At 25.1% G+C, this 25,178-nt stretch overlaps 2 protein-coding genes across 2 annotated transcripts; one reads left to right on the top strand and one right to left on the bottom strand.

Annotated features, from left to right (window-relative positions):
* Positions 1–9,488: 9,488 nt before the first annotated feature.
* LOC129989046 (uncharacterized) lies at positions 9,489–15,305 on the bottom strand. The gene is made up of 2 exons (XM_056097357.1): positions 14,788–15,305; positions 9,489–10,858 (listed from the first exon to the last, which is right to left on the bottom strand). Exons 1-2 carry the CDS (start codon positions 15,195–15,197, stop codon positions 10,717–10,719), a joined length of 552 nt encoding a protein of 183 aa, XP_055953332.1. The 5' UTR covers positions 15,198–15,305; the 3' UTR covers positions 9,489–10,716.
* Positions 15,306–15,697: 392 nt separating this feature from the next.
* Positions 15,698–23,013, top strand: LOC129988256 (G2/mitotic-specific cyclin-B-like). The gene is made up of 8 exons (XM_056096441.1): positions 15,698–15,808; positions 15,960–16,076; positions 16,383–16,475; positions 17,621–17,788; positions 19,919–20,080; positions 21,181–21,417; positions 21,494–21,739; positions 22,239–23,013. Exons 1-8 carry the CDS (start codon positions 15,806–15,808, stop codon positions 22,341–22,343), a joined length of 1,131 nt encoding a protein of 376 aa, XP_055952416.1. The 5' UTR covers positions 15,698–15,805; the 3' UTR covers positions 22,344–23,013.
* The last annotated feature ends 2,165 nt before the right edge of the window (positions 23,014–25,178 follow it).

Here is a 25,178-nt window from a genome sequence, read left to right as displayed (position 1 = left end):
ATGACCGATATATTGTATTGTCATGTGAGCAATTTGAGAAAAAATTCATATTTTGTGTTCCATGTTTAGCAGTATCTGGATAAATAAAAGAAAGGAAATTAATAATGATTATATATTCTAAACATAATTTTCTAAAATAAATTTTACATTCCATTATTAAAAAATTGACTGCTGCTCTGAATTTCTTACAAAGTAAATTATAAAGGTCTGCCAGTCACTGGTGAACTCTATGGCAGTGAAGGTGTTAAATGCATTTACTAATTTTAAAGAGTTACTTAGTTAAAAAAATATTATTTTTTGTAGAAATGCTATGAAACAAATTTATATTCTGATGTAATTTTAAAATCACTGCAGTTTTAAAGATTTCAAATAGAAATATGCTTATGATATTAAATTTTTATACCAAAAAATGTTATATTATTTGCTCAAGTTTTTTTTTTTTTTTTTTTTTTTTTGTCATATTAATACTTAACAAAGCATTTTTCTTTTTTTTTAACATGCTTTTTTTTTGAAGACTTTTATTAATACTTGGGGACTGTATTTTTAGTTTTTCAGCATTATTAAAAAAATTAATAAAGGATTGTTTAGAACCTCAGAAAAATATTTATCTGTAGTGAAACTCTGATTTTCTAAAATCTCTTTACAAAACGACGATAATAATAATAATGTTGAAAAAATATTCAAGAAAAATTTTGTTTTTAAAAAATAAAAATTACATATTAAAAAAAGGGAACAGTCAATTTTAGAACTTTTTTTATATTGTTCAAATGCAGAAATTATAATGCAATTTTTTTAACAGAAATCTTTATTTTTATTACTAATTCATTTAAATAAAAAGTAGCAGCAACAGCATAATAGATTGAATATCTTGAATTAAGAATAACATTTTTGCATTAAAATATTTTGTTTCCAAGGTAAGAATCTTTTTTGCAAAATTATATTCATGCATCAAAAAACATCTTGCAGATACTGCTGAATAATATTTGCATTGTTGGCAATATTTCATTTTTTTTATATATATAATTCTATATAAAAGTAATTTGTTGTTTTGGTGATATTGTGTTTATAATTAGTATGATTATTTGTTAACCAAGTTAATAAACTTAGCATAATACTGTATTTTATTTATATTTTCTCACTAATATATATATATATATATATATATAATCTATGGTAAGGGAGCTTTCATTATTTTTTTCTGTAAATTTCAATTATTGGATTATTTTTTTGGCAGCTATACATTCTTTTAGTGGAAGCTCCTTGCTTGTGATATCACAATTGTCTTTATGAGGACAATTTGATACTCACTAATGTGTTGTATAAATTTCTTTTTTCACTTTTTATTGTTTTATGTGTTTTATGATTCATATACATAGTAAAACATTTTCATTTACTCTCAAATATTCATTTGTTTAGTAAAAGTTCAAAGGGTGAAAATTTAATTATGGTAAATGTGTAAATACAGGCCAATATAACATAGATTTTTACTTGAAATATTTACAATCTTTTGATGTAGACACAAATGCAATGTGTGCAACAATGTTAAAACTGTACTGTACCTTAAGAAGTACAAATTCTGTGGACTGTGTGGATAGAGCAGTCTAGCACTTTAAAAATCTCTGGAACAATTAAGTAGTAAATTCTATAAATTAATTCCTTCATCTTTGGAATAAAAGATAATCCAAAGGCTTAAAACTATAAAATTTGTGCAACCAAATTATTCTACACTTCCTAGATGGATTGCTCCAACCAAATTAGATTGAATGCTTCAAACATTCTATGATTGATAGATAAGCCCTTATCAAATACAACAAAACTGATACTGCTTGAAATATTCTCTAATTTTTACATTTCTAGAAACAATTTGTATGCAATACTGGTGATTGGTAATTAGAGTCTCTGTTATATTGTCTGTAATTATATAATTGTATCTGTTTAATTTTCTACCCTTGTGTAATTCTTTGTTTAATTTTGAAAAAGAATTTCAATGAAAACGCATGAAAAATCCTCCCACTCCGGCTTTTTTTTCATTAATGCCAGTAGAATATTTCTTAGTTATTCAATCGACACACAAACAGGGAAATTATCAACAGCAAATAACTTTTTTTTGATGTTTTAATGACTTCTATTTAAATGTTGTGTAATAAAAACCATGATTATATTCAGAAAAATATATATAAAAGTTAAATTCGTTAATTTTATTATTTAATATTTAAAAGAAAAATCAAAACAGGAAGATAATTTGTTATATAAAACTGTAATCTAATAAGTCAAGTTTTAGTGAAATTTATGACTTGAATAACTGTACATAAATTAAAACTACTTAATGCATAAAATAAAAACTAAACAGAACATTAAGTTTAATATTTGTACTTAAAATCATAAATATTTATTGATGGTTTTGTTATATGACAGATAAATTATGTGTAATAGTCTGCTATATTTGTATTTTTATTTTATCATAATAATGTATTTGATTTTTAAAAAAATAATACTAAACTATCCTTAACCATATCATTACTATATATATACCGAACTTATTTTAAAAAGGGCTTTACATTTTAATTAATTAATTTAGATAAATCATCTTGAATTATTTATCATTTTCATCTTTCGATTGTTCAACTTTATATTATATCATATACTTATTTTTAAAGTTGTAATATACTTTGTTTCTATGTTCTTTCCATTTATGTCGTATTATTATACATAAATTTTATATAGTTTCATGATAAATTTATATATTATCAAATATTTTAACAGTGTTCAGTATTTGTTGTTCATTTATTGAATGTTTTCATAAATAATGTAGGATCTTATATTTATTTTTGATTCATTTTTATATTTAATTATTTTATAAAATGTGTCAAATTTTAACTTGTTTGTTTTTGAAGGATATATAAGTATATTGGATTGTGTATTGTTTAAAAAACAATTGTAACATTTGTTCCTAATCAATACAGTGGAAGAAGATATGCGGTATAGCACTTGTTATTAACATTACTTAAAATTTTTTTTAAAACCTGCATTCCTATGGAATATATGTGTTGTGCATGTAAAAAAAAGCAATATACATTATATATTAAGTGATAAAATTGAAAAGGAAGATAGTTATTATTTATGTATTAATTGTATTTCTGCCAGGCAGTGAAAACCATCACACATGAAATAATTGTGATGAAAAACTACAGATATCAAGTGTGTACTTCATCCTTATCAAATGTAACGTTTTCTTTTTTATGATTTTGTTATATTAAATTGTATTATAATCTAACCAAGTTGCTTGCAATCAGAAATATAAATTAAACACTGCCTTTTTTTATATAAGGATATCAGTTCTTAAATGTAAAAAAAGCTAATAAAAATTTTCAAAAAAAAAAATGAAATACAGTAGATTGTTGAAGATCTATATTAATAGGAATCTAATCCTTTCATAGTTTTAACATTTCGATTTGATAAATGAATGCAAAAATCTAACAAATAATTCTTTAAATCAAGTAGTATTGAAATTAGAAATAGAAAACAACATATTGAGTGAAAAAGGCACTATGAAATTCAATTTAATGTGCCATACCTATTATTTCTGTATTTGAATCATGTATGAAAATTCTCAGATTATTATTATTATTTTTCTGCCAAATGTTTTTTTTCTACAAAATATTTTTTTTCTTCTAAAAAACAGATTTTTGATCTCTGTCTGACGATTTAACTTTCTGCTGTATTTTAATTTATTGGATCAAAATTCGTTAAAATATTATCTATTAAGATCTTTGTATAATTTATGTTCAAGAAATTAAGAATGTTTATCTATTACATAACAGGGGCAGTAAAATGTTCAGTGATAATCCTTTTTAAATGTCCACAACAAAACCAAATAATTTAAGTATCCATATTTGAAAAAATATTACCCAAAATAAGATTTTACTCACATGTTGATTTATAATAACGACTAATCAAATGATTTTAAAAATACATGTGTCTAATACAATTCTGTATAAAAACTTAATTTTAAAAAGGTCCTAAATGTTAAAAAAAATATTGCAATTAAATTTTGAAAAATGTAAAAATATTCCAGAATATTTTACTGTTCCTGATTCAATCCAATAAAATTAGTTGAGATTAAGAGAAAAAGCAATAAATTAATATTTCTGAAATGTATTAAAAACTATAGTATTTTGAATTATCTAGCAAAACTAATAAATATGAGTAATATTTAAAAAAAATTATTTAATGCAGCAATTATTTAATATAGGCATTCCAATTGAAATACGTTTCAACTTCATCATTTCTACTTCACAAAGAAATTTAATATGCAAGAGTAAAAAGATATGTTGAATTATTTAAAATTTTAGATAAACACCCTAAATTATTTTGCATCTTGCTCTATATTGAAAGCAAGGAAGTTTATAATCTACAAATGTGATGTTTAATAGTTTATACCGATTAATTGTATCCACCTCTTTAATTTTATATTGTTCTGGGAGAGATATTTGTATCAAATTTTAAAATGAAGCTAGTATATAAGTAATTATAAAAGATTTATAGATATAAATAGATAAAAGCCATATTTATTTTAAGATCATATGAAAAGTTATTGTTTTTGAACAATTTATGTATTTGATTTATTTGCGGGTTTGATTCTACTTAATTTAGAATGTTTTCAATTGTATTTGAAGTTTATGAGTTTTATCTTTTTTCGTTTAATTTTAATGAATATTAGTGTTTTGTTTGTTTAATTTTAATTGTATGTGCAATTCTACAATTTTTATAGTTAATCTGTATTTTGAAGGGGTTTTTTTCCTGTTTTTTATATACACCATTTCAACTGTAATAAAATTTATTTAGATTTTTAAATATATATATATATAGGTATTTTTTGTTTCCAAATTAAATAAAAAAAATAAACAGTGTATGCTTTTTCCATTTCAATTGGCATGAGCTACATTCTTCCACAAATAATTTTTGATATTTATGCTATCATTAATGAATTAGTATATTTGAAAACATGGGATATTCATATATTTTCTCATCTTTTGCATTAAATCTATTATCATTTATTTGATTGCAAGTATATAGTTATTTTGAGAAGATCAGTATTGATATATTTGATTAATTAATGACTGTGAAGATACTAAAATTTTTAGTTTCTTTATTTTCTCATAGAAGAATGATTCTCCTTAAAATAATATATTTAGAAACTCAGCAATAAGCTAAAATATAAATGCAAGTAATTTTGACGAATACTGCTCTTTAAAGTATGGGAATCATTTTATTAAATTAAATAGTTGCCTTCTGCAACCAATTAGTTCATCTCTCTTATGATAATAGTTTTAATTTAGTTATGTCAATCAAAATTTAATTTTTGCTAAGCTGCAAACATTAAAAAAGGCCATCAATTAAATTATAAATGATAAAAATAAAATCTATGCAAAATATTTTGGCTTTGAACCAAATTGTGATGCTTAGCTCTCAGGCTGAAATATTAATTATTATAAATGATAAAAGTACAGAAGTATATAGGCATGTATCAGTTAGAGGATTAAAGAGAATAAAATATGTTGCATTTAATGAAACTGATGAGTCAGACCTTTAAATTCAGTTATTAGCATTAAACTTTTATCTCTAACTACTAAAGTTCCAATCATTAGAATCTGTAGACAATATAATGCCATTCGATACAACTTTCATGAATTTTAAACTTTGTGTCATTAAATACAACCTTGTTTTCTGTCGCTTTATAATTTATGCCAAATGTTTAAATTTATACAATTTTAAAAAAGCATAATAAGGGCAATCTTCATTCAAGTTAGAAAATTTAATGGAATTCTGAAACAAAATAATACTAGCAATTAAATTTGTTGCAGAAAGGAGAATATTCATCAAAACAATGAATTTAATGTGTTTCCCTATTAAACGTACTAGTTATATGCAACGACACATGCTACAAGTAAACAAGCTCCTGTGTGCCGACATTGCAGTTGCCTCCTGTTTTAATATCATAGCCTCATGTGCATTTTTAAAAATCTTAAGTCATACCCTTAATATTGATTAGTAAACCTTACATAAACTTTTCCCATTTTAAAAATCTATTAGGCTTTACACTCTAATTCAAATTTTCCTTTGTCCTTTTTAGCCTGATTTTACATTGGATATCACATGAACTGTTATTACTTGAATAGTTTCTGAAACTTTTTAAAATTCCTAATCATTTACAATAAAACTTATTTTAGACAATGTAATGGTACAGTTTAGTCAAAGAAGGACTTTTGCATTAATAAATTACAAACAAAATTTACTGGAAATCTGAGCAAAACTTGATTTTTTAAACATCCACACTGCACCACTGTGTGTTTTCATGTATATTTTTTTATTACTTATTAAAAAAGTGTAAATTTTTCAGTTGATCAATACTTAGAAATTACTAAATACACAAAAAAATTGACAAAATAGTTTTATTTTAAATCATAAATATATAACACCTTGGAAAACACTTGTTTAATAAGCAGATTTAATCAATAAAATTGTATTGATGGAAGACAAATTTATAAATACATTTCTAAACAAGGGGGGGGGGATTGGCAAGTTCACAAGAAATAAGCATTAGTTCAAGAAATGCTAAATTATACTTAAATCTTGTAAATTTAAACACTTCCTATTAAATATCTCCAGTATAAATAAATACATGATGATGAACATCAATTTTGGTTAATTACAATAGTCATCACTTTATAATATATTTATTAAATTTCCAAAATTCTATTTTCAGCAAAAATAATAAGCAGAAATCAGTACATAGTTACTTAATTTTATGATATACATTTAAGCATTATTTACCATGCTTCATTGTGGAATGTTTTTAATTTCCTATTTCATTGAATCACAATTCTTGATTCTGGCTTAAAATTTTGAATTAATAAGATTCTAAATTAATTATAATGTTATATTGCAGTAAATATCCAGTGATATAGTTACAGTTAATTCAATTCAGTGAAATCAGATACAAGATATAATGTTTACTTCTTTACTAGAAAATTTTTTAGTTTTCCTTGAATTCTCAAATTTATGTGACATCTTCCTTTATATTTTCATAACATTATACTAGTATTCATGAAATTATTCTCAAGAATTAGTATTAATCTCCAAAGACAATTCTGAACATATTTCTATTTCTTTCATTATTATTAATTTAAAGATAAGAAAAAGAAAAGATAAAGCTTCCCCAAACCTTTTTTTTTTAAACCAAATGCAACTTATACTATATGAAAAATTCAGAAGTATAAAAGAGCCATACAATTTCTTATAAATAATGATATAGATAGCAATCTATATGAAAATTTTTAAATTTTCAAACTTATAATTTAAATATCCAATTTTTCTTTAAAAAGTCAACAACAGTCAAATTTGTCAACATAGTTTTAGTTTTAATAATTAAATTTTAAATAGAATCTTCAATTTATTCAAGGTTTTATGCATTTCCCAAAAGCTTTTTGTTGAATAGTATTAGATTAGTTCAAAAACAATTACAGCGAGAAAAATAACATATTGTAGAAATTCAAGTGATGGTACAAGAATTCTTTAATAAACTGATTGAAACAGTTTATATACATTTGAGAATAATGACGTTCATTCTGGTTTTAAGAAATTTGTGTTCCTGCTAAGCAATTAAAATTTGATTTCATTAGAGAAGTGTTAAAAAAAATTGATTTTCAGGATATATATATATATTAAGGTTTCTGTTGAATGGATTATTTATTTGCAAAGATTGGATATTGATCTTTTACTAAGCAAAATTTCTCAGTAAGAGATTTACATTATTAAGGAGCAACAAACCTATAATTTTCCAGGTAAATATTTTAGTTAAAACTAGGCAGAATATCTAGTGTGTGAATGTAATAAATTCAATTCAGAAATATTTTTTTTAATTAATGTTTTTCAAATCACTAACATTTAAACTTAATAAAACACTTTAATTTCAAAATTGTATAGACATATGACTTTCTCAGGGTCATGTTTCTGTAACGTTATCTGTCCACTATTAAGCTACAGAATCATGTGGAAATCATACACATAAAATAAATGCTCACTTGAATATTTTGTGCTAAATCTCCCTTCTAAAATTCATACAAACTTTTCCTTACAATCTCTTTTTTGTCTCTGGAATCAGTGCTGAGAGTTTACTATGGCAGTTCAGTGTCATAGTTTAAACATATAACTTTTAAAAGCCTCACTTCTTCGTTGCTTATTTATCAAAAGAACATTACATACATCATTTTTCTCAAGAATTAGAACTATACAAAATAGCAGGTAAAATAAAAACATGCACTTTTTATTTTTATTCAACATCAAAAAATATCTTTTGTTTCCTTTGTTATACACATTTATAGACAACATTAAAAAATTAATAATATTGTTTCTAAAATTAATTAACAACTATAACAATAGATAATTACTGAAAATAGAAAAAAATATTCATCTAAAAAAATGGATATTAAAATTTCTTTTTCTTTGTTTTATTTACACCATTTTAAAATGAAACCAGTCAATCTACGTAGGTCTAAAAGTTTTTTTTATTTTTATTTTAAAAACCTTATAAAATGAAGCATTTTTAAATCTTTATAAGCTATTCATTGTTTACATATTAAAGTATTTGACTTTTCTCTTCCTAGAAGCTTTTCAAAAATGGCCATAAAAATACATATACCAATACAACTATTAAGCCAATATTCTATTTAGAAGCAGAAGAAAAATATATATCTTCAAAGAATAAATATGATTTAACTTTTGCAGATTCAAAATAACTATATCAATAACACCACTTTTTAAGTCCATAATCATTCAGATTTTAATAATAATTTAACCATTTCATGTTAATTTAGCCCAACCAGCCATGCAAATTCTATACTGGAAGTCAGTTTCTGTTTTAAATGATAAAGCAAAAGTATCATTGTTGATAACTTGTTTTGCACATCCTGCACCCTTTTTTTGAAAAAGAAACCAACAGCCCAGCATAACATTTGCAAGGCTTGTTGGACTGGATCAGTAGTAAAAGGGTAAATTACAGATATGTGAGGGAAAGAATGTTTTAATTCCTTTTGATTTTTTATGGTAGAATGAAAAAAAACAAAACAAAAAAAAAACACCATTTTTTTTTATTTTTTTTTTTAAATTTCCGCTAAATATTTATAATTTAAATCTACATAAGTTCGTTCTTTTAAGTAGAAACATTAAAACATAAGATATTTAAGATTTTTAAATAATTATTATTCTCGAATTTGTATGTTTATACTTTTTTTTTGTATCACTAAACTATAATAGAAAAAAATTACAAGAATAACAAGATGATATTTATTTTTAAGTTTCATCTTGAATTAATTATATGACTATAAACAACAAAGAAGAAAGAATCACAGTTTAATGGCAAATTCTGAAAATACAAGCAAAATATAAAGGGAAAGACAATATTATTTATGGAATCTTTAATTTTACTTTGAAAAAGTATTTTGGCAGTCCAAAACGAATAAAATTATCAAAAAAATACAAAACAACTAAGTAAATGACTAAAAATTATATTTCAGAATAAAAATTCAAATTTCTTCTTGAATTCATATCCTGTTCAATTTTAAAACATAATATCTCAAAAGAGAAAAAATATAATTTTAAATTAATAACTTAATGAACCATTTACCTTTAGCAACAACTTAGGAATTTTTATAGCTAATATTTTAAATAAAAGGCTTTTATCAAAAATTTTTCAAATTCAAAACTGTAATAAGATCTTTTGTCAAGTATTTCATAAAAACAGTTTACAACATACACACTTATATGCACAGAAAAAAATGAAGGCATCTAATAATTTTTCATTGGAAAGCAAAACACAAACAAGGGAAAAAACATTAAAAAGTATCGAACAATAATAATTTATAATCTTTAATTTTAAAAATATATCCATATGCAAACATTTACTATAAGTAAATTTTTTTTAACAAAAATCACAAAAAGCTAAATTATAAGTGCATACATAAAAACAGCATGTATAGTAACATTTTCTTCTTAAAATAAATTCAATATAAATAATAATTAAGCACAAATACACAAAAGAAGAAAGTAAAAATGGCATAATATTTCAGTGTAAGCAAATAAAAACTACGACTAGATTCCACATGTTGAAATAAAAATATAAGTAGGGGGAAAAAAATGTAAAATTATAAATGTTTTCTTAAGATAGTTCTCAAGAAATCAATAACAAGTCTTAAAAAAATAAAATCAAACTTAATATTCTAACATATATGTTTCCTTATTACAATATGTGAATTTTGTACTTGTGCAAATATACATAGACATGTTACAGAAATATCAATTGAAAAATACTGTTTAAATTACTCAGTATGGAATGCATAGATTTCTGAATATAAATAAATTATAAGTAAGTTTTACAGAAATTTACATATGAAGAATAATATTAAAGTAAGATCATACAGAATATGAAATTACTGCTACTTAAGATCATATTTATCATCAACATCTATTTTTGAGCATATGAATTTCATTAAAAATTTAAAAAAAAAAGGTTCAAATATTTAATAATACAATCTTTTTTTCATTTCTATCCTTTAGATACTAAATTAGAATAAACTTAAAATTTTTGTTTAAAAGGGGACAGGCACATTTTTAAATAGAAAAATCTATCAATCAAAAAAATAACTGAAATTTTCTTATTCACTGTAGTGAATACTTGTGTTGAGCATCAAACAGTGTCGTCTCCTCTTCATCATCATCATCTTTATCTAAGGGTTCCATTTCCATATCTGTAGATGTAATAATACCATATTTGCGACTTTTACTCTTCTTATGACGAAGTCTAAAAAATAATGGAATAAAAAAAAAAAAGATCATCAATAAAATTTTAATAGTCACCGTTTCTTTAATAAAAAAAAAAAAGAGAGAGAAATATCTACAAATTTAATGAAAATGTTATATATATATTCTATTTCTTGGTAGGGGGAAAAGAATCATAACTAACCACCCAACCAACACACACACATGGAGATAAAATATGGCAAAATACCACCTAGTAAATAGCAATGATTTCAATGCCATTGAATGATTTAAAATGTGTATATACATTTCTATTTTTTTTATTTATTTATTTTTTATAATTTATAGTTACTCAGAAGAAAATTTCCTGGAAGTTTTTAATGCTTTGTTTAATTTTTTTTCACAAGTTTTGATACAGAAATATTAATACCTAAACAAAATATATTTATACAAAATACATCTTATTATAATTATCAAATTATGTAAAGATGAAAAAGGAACTGATGCTAACATATATATAACTTTGCATAATTTAGTAAATTTCAAGTTAAAATGTTTCAAATAAAATTCATTCAAAGAGAAAAATAATCTGGGTTAACTTTCCTGTATTCATATTATAGAAATTTTTATATTAAATTTCATATATAGATTACTTTATAATGCAAATGATTTACTGCAAAATAATTTAGAGGTGCAAAATGCAATTCTGTATAAATTACTCTTAACCGATATTCTAAAATAACAAAGTTAAATGAACTAATCCAGAAAAATATTTATGTTCAAAAATTGTACAGAAATAGATCTTAAATATTAGAAAGAAGGGCACTAATATGCAAGATAAACATCAATAATGTTTATCATGGGAAAAAAAAAGATAAATTAGGATCAAAACCAGCACCAAATTCAATAATGCATACACAGCTACAGATGAGTGTCATAAACATACAATGGAAGAAATTATTCCTTCACCATAGAAATTTATTACACTGTCTTTCTAAGCCCTTAAAATTAAATCCTATTAACAAGATCTTTAATCTTCAAAGAGCCAAGAAATTTCATTTAGAGCAATTAGTTTGAAAGAGCTAAATCATACACAAAGTAATATGATAGGATTCCAGCAAATTTTAAATTAAGTAAAGTATACTATAAGTTAATTTTGTATAGAAATATTTATGAATACATTTCTAGAGGCAACTGTCAGGCTGAAAATGAATTGGGCAAGAAGGGCTGACTCTAGTCAAAGCTGTAATGAGAGCAAGTTGATATTATACAAAAATGATTAAATGAAAGACAAGTATTTAGTGTATGGGGCTAATAATGGAAAGGGATTTGTGCATTCAAACTGAAGGAAATCTTTTAAAATTTAGAATATGTGATATTTATTTTTTTATTATTAATATTTAGAGTTGCTGAACATTCATGTTTTAACACTTTCTCTAATATTATAAGAATATAGTTAAATAAATCTTTTTTTAAAAACGACATTTACACTTTTATTAAGTGTACTTATGTATGATTCTTCAATATATATGTTTCAATGTAAACTGACTTGTTTTAGCATAGATTGCTTGCTTTTAAACTTTGTATGAAACCTGTTGAAGCATCTAGTACAATTCCTTGAAAAACTCTTTTGATTATAGAAAAATAATTAGAAGATAAATAATGATTGGTTCAATTTCAGTACATTTCTTCAAACTAAATAAAGTGTACTGATAGTAATATTTCAAAAGAACATACAACAAAATTTTATTCCACTTTTACAGAAATTTCAATCATATTTCTTCTATTTCTTTGTCTAAGTAAACTTTTGACATTCATGTATGTTTTAATTGTTATACTGATTGAGTGTAAAGAAAATTCAGTTACTTGAAATTTATTAATTATAAATACAAAATCAGCAAAATGATTAAAATACAATTCCTTTATTTTTTAAAATTCTAATGCATTTTGAAGAGATATTTTAAATAATTGGTATTTTGTAAATCCTACATTTATCTGACCTTATATCTGCAAGATATTTTAGAGTCTATTACAGTTAATGAACAATATCCATGCTTCACAAAGTTTGAATTAAAACATTAAAAAGTTTTGAACCTTTACTCTGAAATATTACAGCATGAAAGTGTTTTAAATGTATTTTTTATTTGGCTAGATTGCACTAATCTCTACATTAAAATTTTTCATCATGTAATTTATAGAAAGAATTTAGTTAAAAAGCATTATCATATTATCCTTCAAGTGGAGGAATCAGTGTTTTTCCTTTTCAAAACAAAATAATTTATGTTTATAGGAATGTTTCCCCATATTGAGCATTAGCACATTCTTAATACTTATTAAATATCAAGAAAAAAGTTAATCAAATAATAGATCAAAATAATAGATTATTGAAAATAGAGAAAATTCTGCTTTAAAGTTAATATACAACAAAAAAGTTTTTTATTTTTATTTTTTTCAATTGATCTAAAACACAGGCATAAATATGCAAATAAAAGATTTAATGAATCAATAAATTTATTTGAGTCTAAATAATATAAAGCAGTGTTTGTGTGATAATATGGTCTTAGGTTATTGAGGAAGTATTAAAATTTTTATTAATTTTTAATTAAAATATCTATCTTAAATTTTGAAAAATCTTTTCTGAGTGAGCATTTACAACCTTACAAGAAGTATGAAGAAGTACATACCAAATTTGATTGATTTAGTTCCAACAGTCTTTTCTGTAGAATGATTTTAATTGCGTTTACATAATGCACATTATAGAAAGTTAATATAGCCTAAGAATATTATCAAGCTAAAACATGCACTTAATAAAATTTGGAAGACAACAGAAGCTGGTCTTTCAAATCAGTACACATATTCCTGTAGTCATGTTTTTGATATTATAAGGAGTATTTTTCTTAACGTAAAATGCAGTTAGCCCTTTGTATCAAAGGTATTACACAAAACGTTTTAATTATATTAACACAAATAAAAAAAAAATTATAAATAGTCAAATCTCATTTCAGAACATTGAATCTTGAAACAAGAAAAAGCAAACAGCACAAAATCAATATCTCTACTATGCAAGTAAGAAAATAATCTATCAGTATAATGAAAAGATTTTAAATTACTCAAGAGGGCTGAAAACTGCTTTTATAACATTCTTACAATTTTTAGAAGTATTGACTCATTTACAGATGAATTTTTAGCATCTGAGTCTCCCTAAAATTATAATGCTTGAACGCAGAAAGAATGATTTTTTTACATTCCAGCCATTATTGCAGAATCTTGTTGGGAAGACTTTCAGTATTCCAGATGGTTGAAGGATTAAATTAGAATCAAATTTCCTTTTCTTTTAAAGCAACATGGTTTCATTATTATGTACAAATACATAATATAAAATTTCACATATTAGAGAGAAGTCAATAATTATTCTTCAGACTTTACTTCCTTATTAAATTTAATTCAGTTACTGAAGCATCATGTTAGTATCTGCCACATATTAGCACTAATTTTCATTACCAAACTTCAGCAATTAATATGAGCACTAACATAATAGTAAACTCGGTGATGTTAAGACAAACAAAAATACTCCTTAATATATTACACAATAAAATTATTTTTCAAAAGAAAAGGGGAAAAAAAAAGAATCCTTTTAAAATATAACAATATACTTATTGTCACAGTCAGCTCAGTATTAAAAATTTATTTGATATGCTTAGAGTTTTGATAATTTTTTTTAATAGACTGTATAGATGTTGATTTTGTGTTCAGAAATTAACAAATAAATACTTATGAGAATTAAATAATCCTTTAGAATTAAAGATAACATAAATCAACTTTATGAACGAATCTTTTTTTTCCCTTAACGAGAAGATATCGATTTATGCATATTTTGGCTAACGGAAGCTTTTCAAGAAATAAATAAGTTTGCGAATTAAGATTTAACCACACACATTCTGAAAGAAAAAAAAAAAAAATACAACAACAAACCTTATGCCTCTGACGACAAAAATGATGACAATAATTAACATGAAAGCCAAAGCAACAAAACCCGTTCTCTGGAGTGCTCCACTGTTTATAGTATCCATCCATGCCGGTAAGCTATGAGTGACATTTACTTCCCCATTTGTAATTGGTCGTTTTATTTGAGGAAATGTTCGATTATTTAATAAATCTACAACAACAGTCTTGTTATCTGAAGCATTTAAATTCTGTGTTTGACTTGAATTGCCATCAACTTCTCTTTTAAAAAGAGGAATAGACTTGGCGGATGAATCATCGTGGTGAGATTGAAAACTCGAAACTTTGTTGTCATAGGCTACCGTATGGCATGGCAAAATAGAATAAATTATGAAAAAAACGAAAGGAGCGAAAATATCCATCCAAATTAAATACCACATTCGTTTATCTTACAATATTAGCTAAAACAAAATAAAAGGAATAACCAAAAGAAGAATTGAGAAACCAGATTGTTTACATAGCATAATCCTACAACTACAAATACGCAATGTTCTTTACGTAAATAAAGAAACTTCACTTCTTATCATGTGATACTCCGTTTGTATTTGTAATATGAAATGATTTGGCATAAATAAAGAACTATAGGAAACGGTTAGAAAAATTTTACTGACAATTTTCAAAAAATATTATATTTTAATCTAAAGCATCAAAATATTCTATTTAATATCAAATTTATAAAAAAAATTTAAAAAATTGAACTTCCTTGAAAATTGAAATAATTAAGTTATAAAAAAAGAAAAATTTGCCTTTTAATAAAGTATAAAGAATTTAATCTTTAATATAGAATAATTACTGAATTTACTAATAAAATTATTAATCAAATTTTTACTAACCAATCAGCGGCAAGCTCTTGAACTTTAAAAATAACTGTGGCATTCCTGCACGCCCGAATTTGCTGGGAATTTTGAAATTTCATCAATAGAATCGTATCATTTTTATCGAGTTATTTGTGAATGATTCAATTAAGTGTTATATAATTTGCTTAGAAATGGTATAAAAACAGCAACATTTTTATATTATTTTGTTTCCTTTTAGCATTATTATTAGATAGAATAATGTCATTAAACTATAATTGGTAAGATACGAGTCTTAACGAAGCTTCTATGTATAAAATATACAAAATAAACTTGTTATTCTTTCAGGAAACTCTCAGAAATCAGGAAAACCAAAATGTTGGCGTTAAAAGACCATTGCGAAATGCTGTTGTTCGAAAGCCGTTAAGAGGTTTAGAAAACAGAGTCGGAAATGTTCCAGTTAAGGTAACGAACATCTTTTCATATTTTTGAGAGCCGTAAGATAATTCTACGCAACAATTTTTATTTATTAGAATCGTTAGTTTCATGTTGTATATAAATGCCATAATTATTTTTAATAAAAGAACTGTCATAATGTTAAGTTGACGCTTTGTTTTTGAGAATTTGATAGATTCTATTCAACTGCACTATGTTCGTTGTAACAAACATAGTATTAAATCTTGCATGGTTTGTAAATTCTTAGACCTAAATGTTCATCAAGTAAAAATATTTTAAGTTGTGTAATTGTTATTTTTATTCTTATTTTTGCAGGCTTCATTTAGGAGTAAAGCTCAGATTGCTTCAGCTAAAGAAAATGTTACTTCCAAGCTTGTTAAAGTGCCAGCTAAAATAAAGCAAAAAGAGGTAAATTTTTTTATTTTTTTTTTATTCCATACTCAAAATTTTCTTTCTAACATGATCTTCATCAAATTACTTTGAAAAGGCCTTCCTTCTATTTGAGAGCTTTTCTATAGTTTTCTTTTCTAGTTATCTACAAATATAAACTGATATTTTTAAGACATGATTTATTTTTCATCTTGGGGGGGGGGAGTATTGCAAGTATAAAATTTATGCTTAAATCCATTACTTAAATCTTTTTTTTTTTTTTTTCGTGGGTTTGTAGACTTAATCTTCATATATTGTTGCTTAAGAATAATATTTTATGACTGTTTTTTTCTTTTTTACTTGCTGCCTGATGTACCAGTTTTAGAATTTTGTTATGAATTCTTGTTGGCTAAATATTTTAATACTCTGAATTGATTTAATAAGTTTTAACTCCATATGTATGTTATTTAGTTATGAATTTATAATTTTTTTTTATTCTAAAAATACATTGAAACTTTTTTATTAAATCATTCCCAATCCCCTCCTTGAAGATAAAATTTCCTTACATTTTAATGTTTTTATTTAAACTTGGTTTTGATTTTTGTTATTCAAAAATATATCTTGTAACAAAATTCTATTATTACTTGATTATTTACAAATAGTTAAAAGTTTACAATTGAATGTACCTTGGTTTTTTTTTTTTTTTAATGCCAAGATCGGTTATTTTATGTTGATAATCTAACAATAACATCAATAAAAACGAAACAGTATGGAAACCGGAAGTAGTACTTCATTGCTGAGATTTGTCACCAATTGAAGGGGCACTTAAATCTGCACTAGAACTTACAAATAATATAAATGGGTTTAAAAAAATCTAAATATGAAGTCCTTTAAAATTATACAATAGGCTTAAAAAATATCTTTTTGAAGATTTCAGGTATTTGACATAAAGACGAAAAAGAAGGCTTAAAAAAAAAAAATCTGATTATTTTAAATTTTTTTATCTAGTTTAGATAAGAATTTTCAGGTTTGTTTTTGAGTTTTTATTTTTAATTTTATACTTCAAAAATTAGCCATTATATTGAATATAAATTGGATTTGTTTAAGCATTTATTTTATATAATATCTAATATTTTGTAAAGGTCTTCAACTTACACTATATAACTTTTATTTAAAATATTTAGATTCTTGAAGATGTAAAAGAGCTTCAGGAAAGCCTCCCTGTATTGGAATCTCTTCCTACTGTTCGAATACCCGATAATGTAGAAAATATAGATGCTGATGATGGAGAAAATCCTCAGCTTGTCAGCTGTTATATTAATGATATCTATACTTACATGAGAAAACTAGAAGTAAGTAAAAAAAAAAAAAAAAGGTTGGCATTTATTCTTATTAGATTAATAAAAATTATATAGTCGTAAAATTCTAATAAATGTTATTGCTTTTTTTTATTTAATCTGTATACATTCTTACTTGTATCTAAAATGGATTTATTAAAAGATTTACAAAATGACTTTTTAAAAATCTCTTATTCAGGCCTTGAATGTATTTATAAAAACCCAATCTTATTGACTTGAAATTCAATTCTATTGCCTTTTCATATGTTGAATTTAAAGGTTTTTATAGATTTAATATCAGGCATTCTAAAATAGAAATACTATTAAGTATCTTTTTAATGATATTAATAATTTCATTTAAGTTTATAAAAACGGTATCTTGTAAACATTGAAACTTTTATGATGGTATTTTATGGATCTACAATCAGTATTTTTTCTTTCTTGGTATTAAGTATTAATATACATTTTTATTCTTTTCATTTAATTTATCTTAAAAGAATGATTGCATAAAATTGTCTTTTTTATGTGACTTTTTAATGTCCTGTATATTAAAAATATGCTAATAAAACTAATGTGCCTAGTTAATAGGCAATTTATTTGTCTTGTAGTTAAATTTTGGAATTATTTTTAGGCTGGCAAATACCTACCTTTTTGATATTTGTATAATGTTAAGTTGAATAAAATGGTTTAAATGAACAATTTTGCTTCAACTATTTTGTTTTTATTATAATAAAGTAATATTTAATTTATTAATCTATTTAGTTTTTAATTGACTTGATTTAAGGATAATATAAAAAAACGTATTCAGTTGCTGCATATTCATCATTTTGCATGTAAAAGTAACTTGACTTTTTAGTTTCTTAAATTTAATATAAAATATAAGGGAGAAACTAGCCATAATTGTTTGGAAGGCATTCTTTCATTGCTTTACGTTTTTCATATCCTTATTGGAATATTATAAATTTCTTATAAAATTACTAGATTTTATTTCTGTTTATATTCCAAACCTAAAATTAATATAATCTTGTTATGCATTGCCTAATATAGGAATCTTGTATATAAGTAAAATAGATTTTTAAAATAAATTCTCCATGAACTAGAAAGCATATTTGTTCTTAAATGATTTAATCTTGAATACATTTTACCACTTCAGATTAAGACTATATATCTTAATGGCTCTTATGATACGACTCTGGGTAATTTTGACAACACATTAGAATAATTTTGATTAGGGTCTTGACCAGCTTGGAGTATATTGTTAAAAAAAATCTCGAGTTGGTTTATAGACTATTTAGTTCTGGGAGTAAAAAAAAGTAAATACTTGGAATTTTCATTTTTTTAACTTCTTTATTGAAAAAAGAAATAGCATGTCATCAGTCCTTAATTTTGACTATTTTTATCAGGATTTATGTTGTTAATTTCAAAGTTAAAGCCTTTATGCTTAATTTTTACTTTGTTTATGAAAGAAAATTAATTAGAAATAAAAATTATTTATTAGTATCATTTTCTAAAAATTATCAGCTTTAGAAAATAACAATTTTGTATTCTTTAATTCATTTTAATGCCTTTTCATTATAATTTTGAAGGAAAGTGTTTTATCTTTTTAGAATATTCCGTTTATTTTAAAAGAAACTAAAAATAAAAGGTCACTTGTACATTCACTATTCACAAATTTTTCTTAATTATTAGGAATTGTCAATTGAAATTTTACAGGTGCTTTTCTTGGGTAAACTTCTTTAAATATTATTGGTAGGACTTAATATTTTGCTAATCAAAGAAAATATTTATTACAACATACTTTCATTTTTATTATGGATGTATAGTATTTAAATTAGATATTGGCTATCTTAAAGAATAAAATAGCCTGCTGTTCATTTTTATAAGTATATTTTTGAATTGTATATCTGTATTTAAGGTAAAATAAAGATACTATATTTTACATCTACCTTTTTTAGAATTTTATTCTTAAATCTCGAATGATTTAGTAAGAAGCTGTCTTTCAATTTATTACTTCTTGTTTAATATTTTTTAATGGAGTAATTAAAATACATCGTAGATATATTAGATCATGTTTCGATAACATAAAGATTAAAATCCCTATATTTAAAATCTCTTTAAAGAGTAATATCATCTTTGACTTCTTAGGTTCATTTTCCTATCAGAATGCGCCATCTTGACATACAGCCAGAAATCACAGGGAAAATGCGAGCAGTATTGATAGACTGGCTTGTTCAAGTTCATCTTCGTTTCCAGCTACTGCAAGAGACTTTGTATATGACAATTTCTATTGTTGACAGGTTTCTGCAGGTTTGAAACTTTTTTAAATTTTTTCTTTGGCAAATTATATTCTTATATTTCCTAAGTTTCCTAGTTTCCATATATTTCCTAATATTTAAGGTATAGATATAGCCTGTATTCGGGATTTGTTAAAATATAGTTCTTTTTATTAATTTTGTTCTTCAATTTCAGGGATTAATTTCATAAATGTAAATGTAGCAATTTAGATAGGCAACTTAAATACTATTTAGATTATGACATGTTTATTTTTTATTTAAACATCCATTTTGAGATGTTGTCTTGTTTAATTCAAGTTTTACCAAGGATATATTTTAAAGAGAATTAAATAGTTTATTTAGATAATTCAATCCATCAACTATCTTTTTAGTAACAATTCTTTATTTTTAAAGTTTATAAAACTAAGAATTTTGGTATAATCGGACATTGAAGGGCAGGATAGCCAGGTTGGTAGGGTGTGTCCCTTGGGTTGCGAGTTCATACCGGTGGTTGGTTGAGGCGCGTACAAATCTATTGTGGTCACAAAGTCCTTAATGTTGAGAGGAATATCACTGGAGTACTGGATCTAGGGTAATCGTTCTTCGATTCAGGTTTAAATTGCGATCTGTAGATGAGTAAATGAATTGTCTGAATGAAAAAAAGTTGTAATATATGTGTAGCTAAGTTGTTCTCTTGGCCCTAGATGACGCTACTGAAAAAACACGAGACATACCCTTGGCTTAAAATTACAATTGACTTAAAATCGGTGGACTTGTCTAGGTAAGAGCCATTAGAAACAATACATTGATATTTCCGAAGTAAACATAGCAAACAAACTATTAAAGGGCATGCAGAAGTATGAAATGTCTATATATTACAAAACCTATACAACTATGTACTATAATAAATGAGAATTTTAAACTTTTAGTGGCACCAAGAATGCATTATAAGCATATGTGCTCATGTTTATACCCTGAATTGATTTAAATTGCAATCTGATTCTCATGGTAACTTTCTGGATTATTAAAGCAAGCAAATAATTCTTGAATGTTTTCATTAAAAACGTTGGTTCATGAACTTGTTTTTATAATGGATGATAACTTTATGATTTTTTTTTTATTATTATTATTTAGGCTGAAAAGGTAAAAAGATCGCAACTTCAGTGCGCAGGAGTAACTGCAATGTTCATTGCTTCCAAGTATGAAGAAATGTATGCTCCTGATATAAGCGACTTCGTGTACATCACTGATAGTACATATTTGAAATCTGATATTTTAAAAATGGAGAAAGTTATATTAAAAAGTCTAGATTTCAATTTGAGCAAGCCTCTTCCATTGCATTTCCTGAGACGTAACTCCAAAGCTGGAAATGTAAGTTGCGTTTTTATATTCATCTGTGAATTTTTGTTCTGAAGTGCAACATTAATTCACTTTGCTTTCTTCTTAGGTCGATGCCACTGTCCATGGTTTAGCTAAATTTCTTATGGAGCTGACTCTTCCAGATTACGATATGGCACATTATTTACCTTCTGCATTAGCGGCAGCCTCTCTTTATTTATCACTGAAGTTATTAGCTGATAGCCCTTGGTCTGAAACTTTAGCCTTTTATAGTGGTTATTCTGAAAATGAAATTCTGCCTATTGCCAAAAAATTGTGTAAAATTTTAAAAGAATCTGAAACATCAAAACTTCAGGTAAGATTTTTACTGGGTTTTAATTTGAACTTTAGTGAACTGATTTGTTAATTAAATCGGCATTATATTGCAATCAAATCATGGCTATAATTTATAGTTTCTCTTCAAACTTTTATGAGAGTATTTTTAATCTGCTTTTCACTTTTGCTTATTTTAAGGTCCTACATTTAAATGTTTACTTTGAAATAGTTCTACTTAAAGTTTTTGTAAAATCTGCACAATAGGTCCTAACTGAATTAGTGAAAACGGATCTAATTTGAAGACTTAAATTTACGAGAATAGCTTTATTTACACGAGTGCTGTTTTGTAGTTTCTAATATCTTGGAAAACAATTATGGAAATGTAAATGCTAAAATTATAAGAATATTAATGTTTTTATTTTGATGCCCTTTAAAATTTCAGTTGGCTATGAATATACCAAATTAAAAAGCAAAGATTACAACATCAGTTTTGAATGCAGATACTTTTGATATTGCTAAAATATTTTTATTTCTTGCAGGCAATTCGTATGAAATATTCAAGTAGCAAATTGTTCAAAGTTAGTACTCTCCCTCAGCTGAAGTCTCCTTTGGTGCTCGAGTTAGCTAGTTCAGTCAAAAATTAGTGTGTGTGTCTTGCATTTTATAAATACATTATATTAACTGGACTCAAATTAGACTATGGCTATAAATTTTAGGGGGAAGTTTATGTATATGTAGACAAATTTTACTTGAATTATGTTCTTAGTGAATGCATTTGTATGTCTTATTGCTGTATACTTTTGTAAATATCGCTGCATGATGTATAATTTTGAATTAAATGGTATTAAATACTTTGAAAGCGTGTGCTTTTACATAACTTATTGTAAATACCAACAAATAAAGTGAACATTGCTTTCTTTTTCCCATTTGAATGACTAGGCCTTTTTTTCTTCTAACATCAGAATCTATAAATAAAAGTTAAATATGACACTTTGTTATAAATTTATCTAATCTCTAGTTTCTAAATCCATGAATGGAAATTGGCTTTTATTGCATCTTGTTTAATTTCTTTTTTATTGTTACTTTAGATTAGTTAGTAGGGCTTCTTAAACTCTTTCCTTACAGAAATTGGAATTATAAAAGAAAAGTTCAGATTATGCCCCTGTATAGAATCGAAGGTCATATAGAATTTAAGAAGCCCTCAATGGCTCTTTTGCCAACTTTTATAAATTTTTATCTTGAGGTTTATGTAATTTAATTTGGCTTTAAAAATAACTCCATCTAAATTTAATCTTATTTGAGGACAGTTATTGTAATGTTTTTATAAAACCTAGGAAGAATTCTTCTTATGTTAGAAAGAATTTCGAAACTTCATCTTAAATAAACTATTTTTGCATTATGCCTTTATTTTTTTTTTTTTTTTATTTTTTTTTTTATTTTTTTTTTTCAATTCCTGCTATTAGTTCACACTCTCCCTATATATATAATCTCTTGTTCAAATGTTCAATCATTAGTAAAATACATTTTTTAAACTTGTAATAGATGACACTTGATGTTAATGAAGTTTTTTTTTTTCCAAATATTAATTAAATTTGTCCAGTAATTTCTATTCGGTCGCCAAATCCGTCGTTATGCCGCCAAATGGTCGCCAAGCTCTGAGGTTGGCGCAACACCCGATCATAAATAATATGACTTATATAAGAAAATAAGTAGGAATTCAATTAAAAAAAAGTTATGCCACTGAATATTGTAATTCTGTAATATGTATATACATATTCATATTAATTGTAATTATTTAATAAAAAGTAACTAAATTTTTGGTTTTGACTTAAGTAGGAATTGACTTAACAATTTTTATATAATATATTACTTTCTGAATTTGAAGATTAGTACAATGTAGGACTTTAATCACAGGAGGCATTACCTTGGTCATATACAAATATCAAAGACGGTTGGTTATAACATTTTAGTCTAATTAGTGAAAGCTCAAAATTGTAGAGAAATTATACGGGTATTCCTGAATTCGTGGACCATACTTTCAAGATATAACCGTATAAGGAAGTATTTTTTGTATAGCAATATGGAGCCTGAAATGAAAAGTGTCGGCCTAACAAGCAAGATGGGAAAATGTAGCGTCTACAAGACTGTTGAGGAGCTCGCTGTCAAACTTCTTATTGTTGCTGTAACTGTTCATGGAACACCAGGTAACTTTGAAAGGGTTCTCCAACCGCAACTTGCTATACGCTACCAAGCCTGTATTGATTTTGTGGCGGCCCATTTGTGCACTTACTGTAATGTTAAAGTAAATTTTCATTTCCTCAGCATTTTTTAATATTTTTCCCGCCAAAACATTAATATCCAACCACTCATTGCTATACAAAAAAAATGCTGTTTTATGTGTTTTACCTACCGGCCGTAAGCTAGAGTTAAGAACTCTAGCTTACGGCCGGTACAACTGTTGTACCAGATTTTTTACCTTTCCTTACGGCTCGGTACATTTGCTATACCAGCAACGAGTTTGAATTTCGTTCTCCCACTTGAACTTGCCAGCTGTACCCTAATTGCCTCGTAAAATCTCTTCCCTTTTGTATCGCACCCCTTAGGGTCAGGAGATTTCGTCCAGCAGATGTTATAATCATTGTTGGCGCTAGTAAGTCTTGTGAACCCTGCTTTGGGGGGCATTATTTTTTTTTTAAGTAACATTCCCAAGAGGTATGGAATGAGTTTGCATACTTTCATTTGTGGGAAATACTCGTAAACTTTCGTCTTTTTTTCTTGTTTCTTAATTTAACTTTATAGATTCCTTAATATTTTGATTTAATATAATTGTGTAAATTTATAATATATAGTATATAATATAATACATACTACCATCTATTTGTCTATATTTCAAGTCAATTCACAGAATTTACTAATTTGATATAAGAAGATACTTAATACAAGAAGAATTGATGTATCATTTCTGTTGGAATGGTAGTATGAAGGTAATCGGCACCCTAGACAAATTGTTACTTCTTCGCTTCCATTCGTCACAAATGATGCAAAAAAACTAAATGAAACCTCGGTGTATTTTTTTTTTTTTTTTTTTTTTTTTCTTTCTTTCTTCACTGTCATTTGTCACTTTTCAGTGTAAAATATAAACACTGTTTTGTCTTCATTCTTACTCTCCCTCCTCCTTACTGAAGCCTTGGGCATATATACTTCCAGGTCACTAATGTATTAGTCTTAACACAGTATCAAAATGACCTACAATTTTTTTTTTTTTTTCAGCTTTAAATTTTGATACTTGAACCGGATATATTCCTGCTAAAAACACATTTTGATTTTTAAGTAAGCTGTCGGTTTTACCATTATTTTTCATAATTTATGAAATCGATTAATTATAAAATCAATCATTCATTAAAAGTTAGAATTCTAATTTTAAAATATTTGAATTATATTATTTAAAATATATAATTTTCTATATCAGAAGAGAAACA

This window comes from Argiope bruennichi, chromosome 10 (assembly GCF_947563725.1).
Source record: "Argiope bruennichi chromosome 10, qqArgBrue1.1, whole genome shotgun sequence".
In the NCBI taxonomy this organism is placed as follows: Eukaryota; Metazoa; Arthropoda; class Arachnida; order Araneae; family Araneidae; genus Argiope; species Argiope bruennichi.
Note: the sequence above shows the minus strand (reverse complement) of the source record. Positions and strands in the feature narration are given on the sequence as shown.

What these genes read in the sequence shown, in the direction of transcription:
- LOC129989046 (XM_056097357.1), bottom strand. Translation starts at nt 15,197, where the DNA reads ATGTGGTATTTAATTTGGATGGATATTTTCGCTCCTTTCGTTTTTTTC. An exon ending in TTTGTCGTCAGAGGCATAAG is followed by an intron (nt 10,859 to 14,787) that starts GTTTGTTGTTGT and finishes ATTATTTTTTAG; the next exon opens with ACTTCGTCATAAGAAGAGTA.
- LOC129988256 (XM_056096441.1), top strand. An exon ending in CTTACATGAGAAAACTAGAA is followed by an intron (nt 17,789 to 19,918) that starts GTAAGTAAAAAA and finishes TTGACTTCTTAG; the next exon opens with GTTCATTTTCCTATCAGAAT. An exon ending in TTGTTGACAGGTTTCTGCAG is followed by an intron (nt 20,081 to 21,180) that starts GTTTGAAACTTT and finishes ATTATTATTTAG; the next exon opens with GCTGAAAAGGTAAAAAGATC.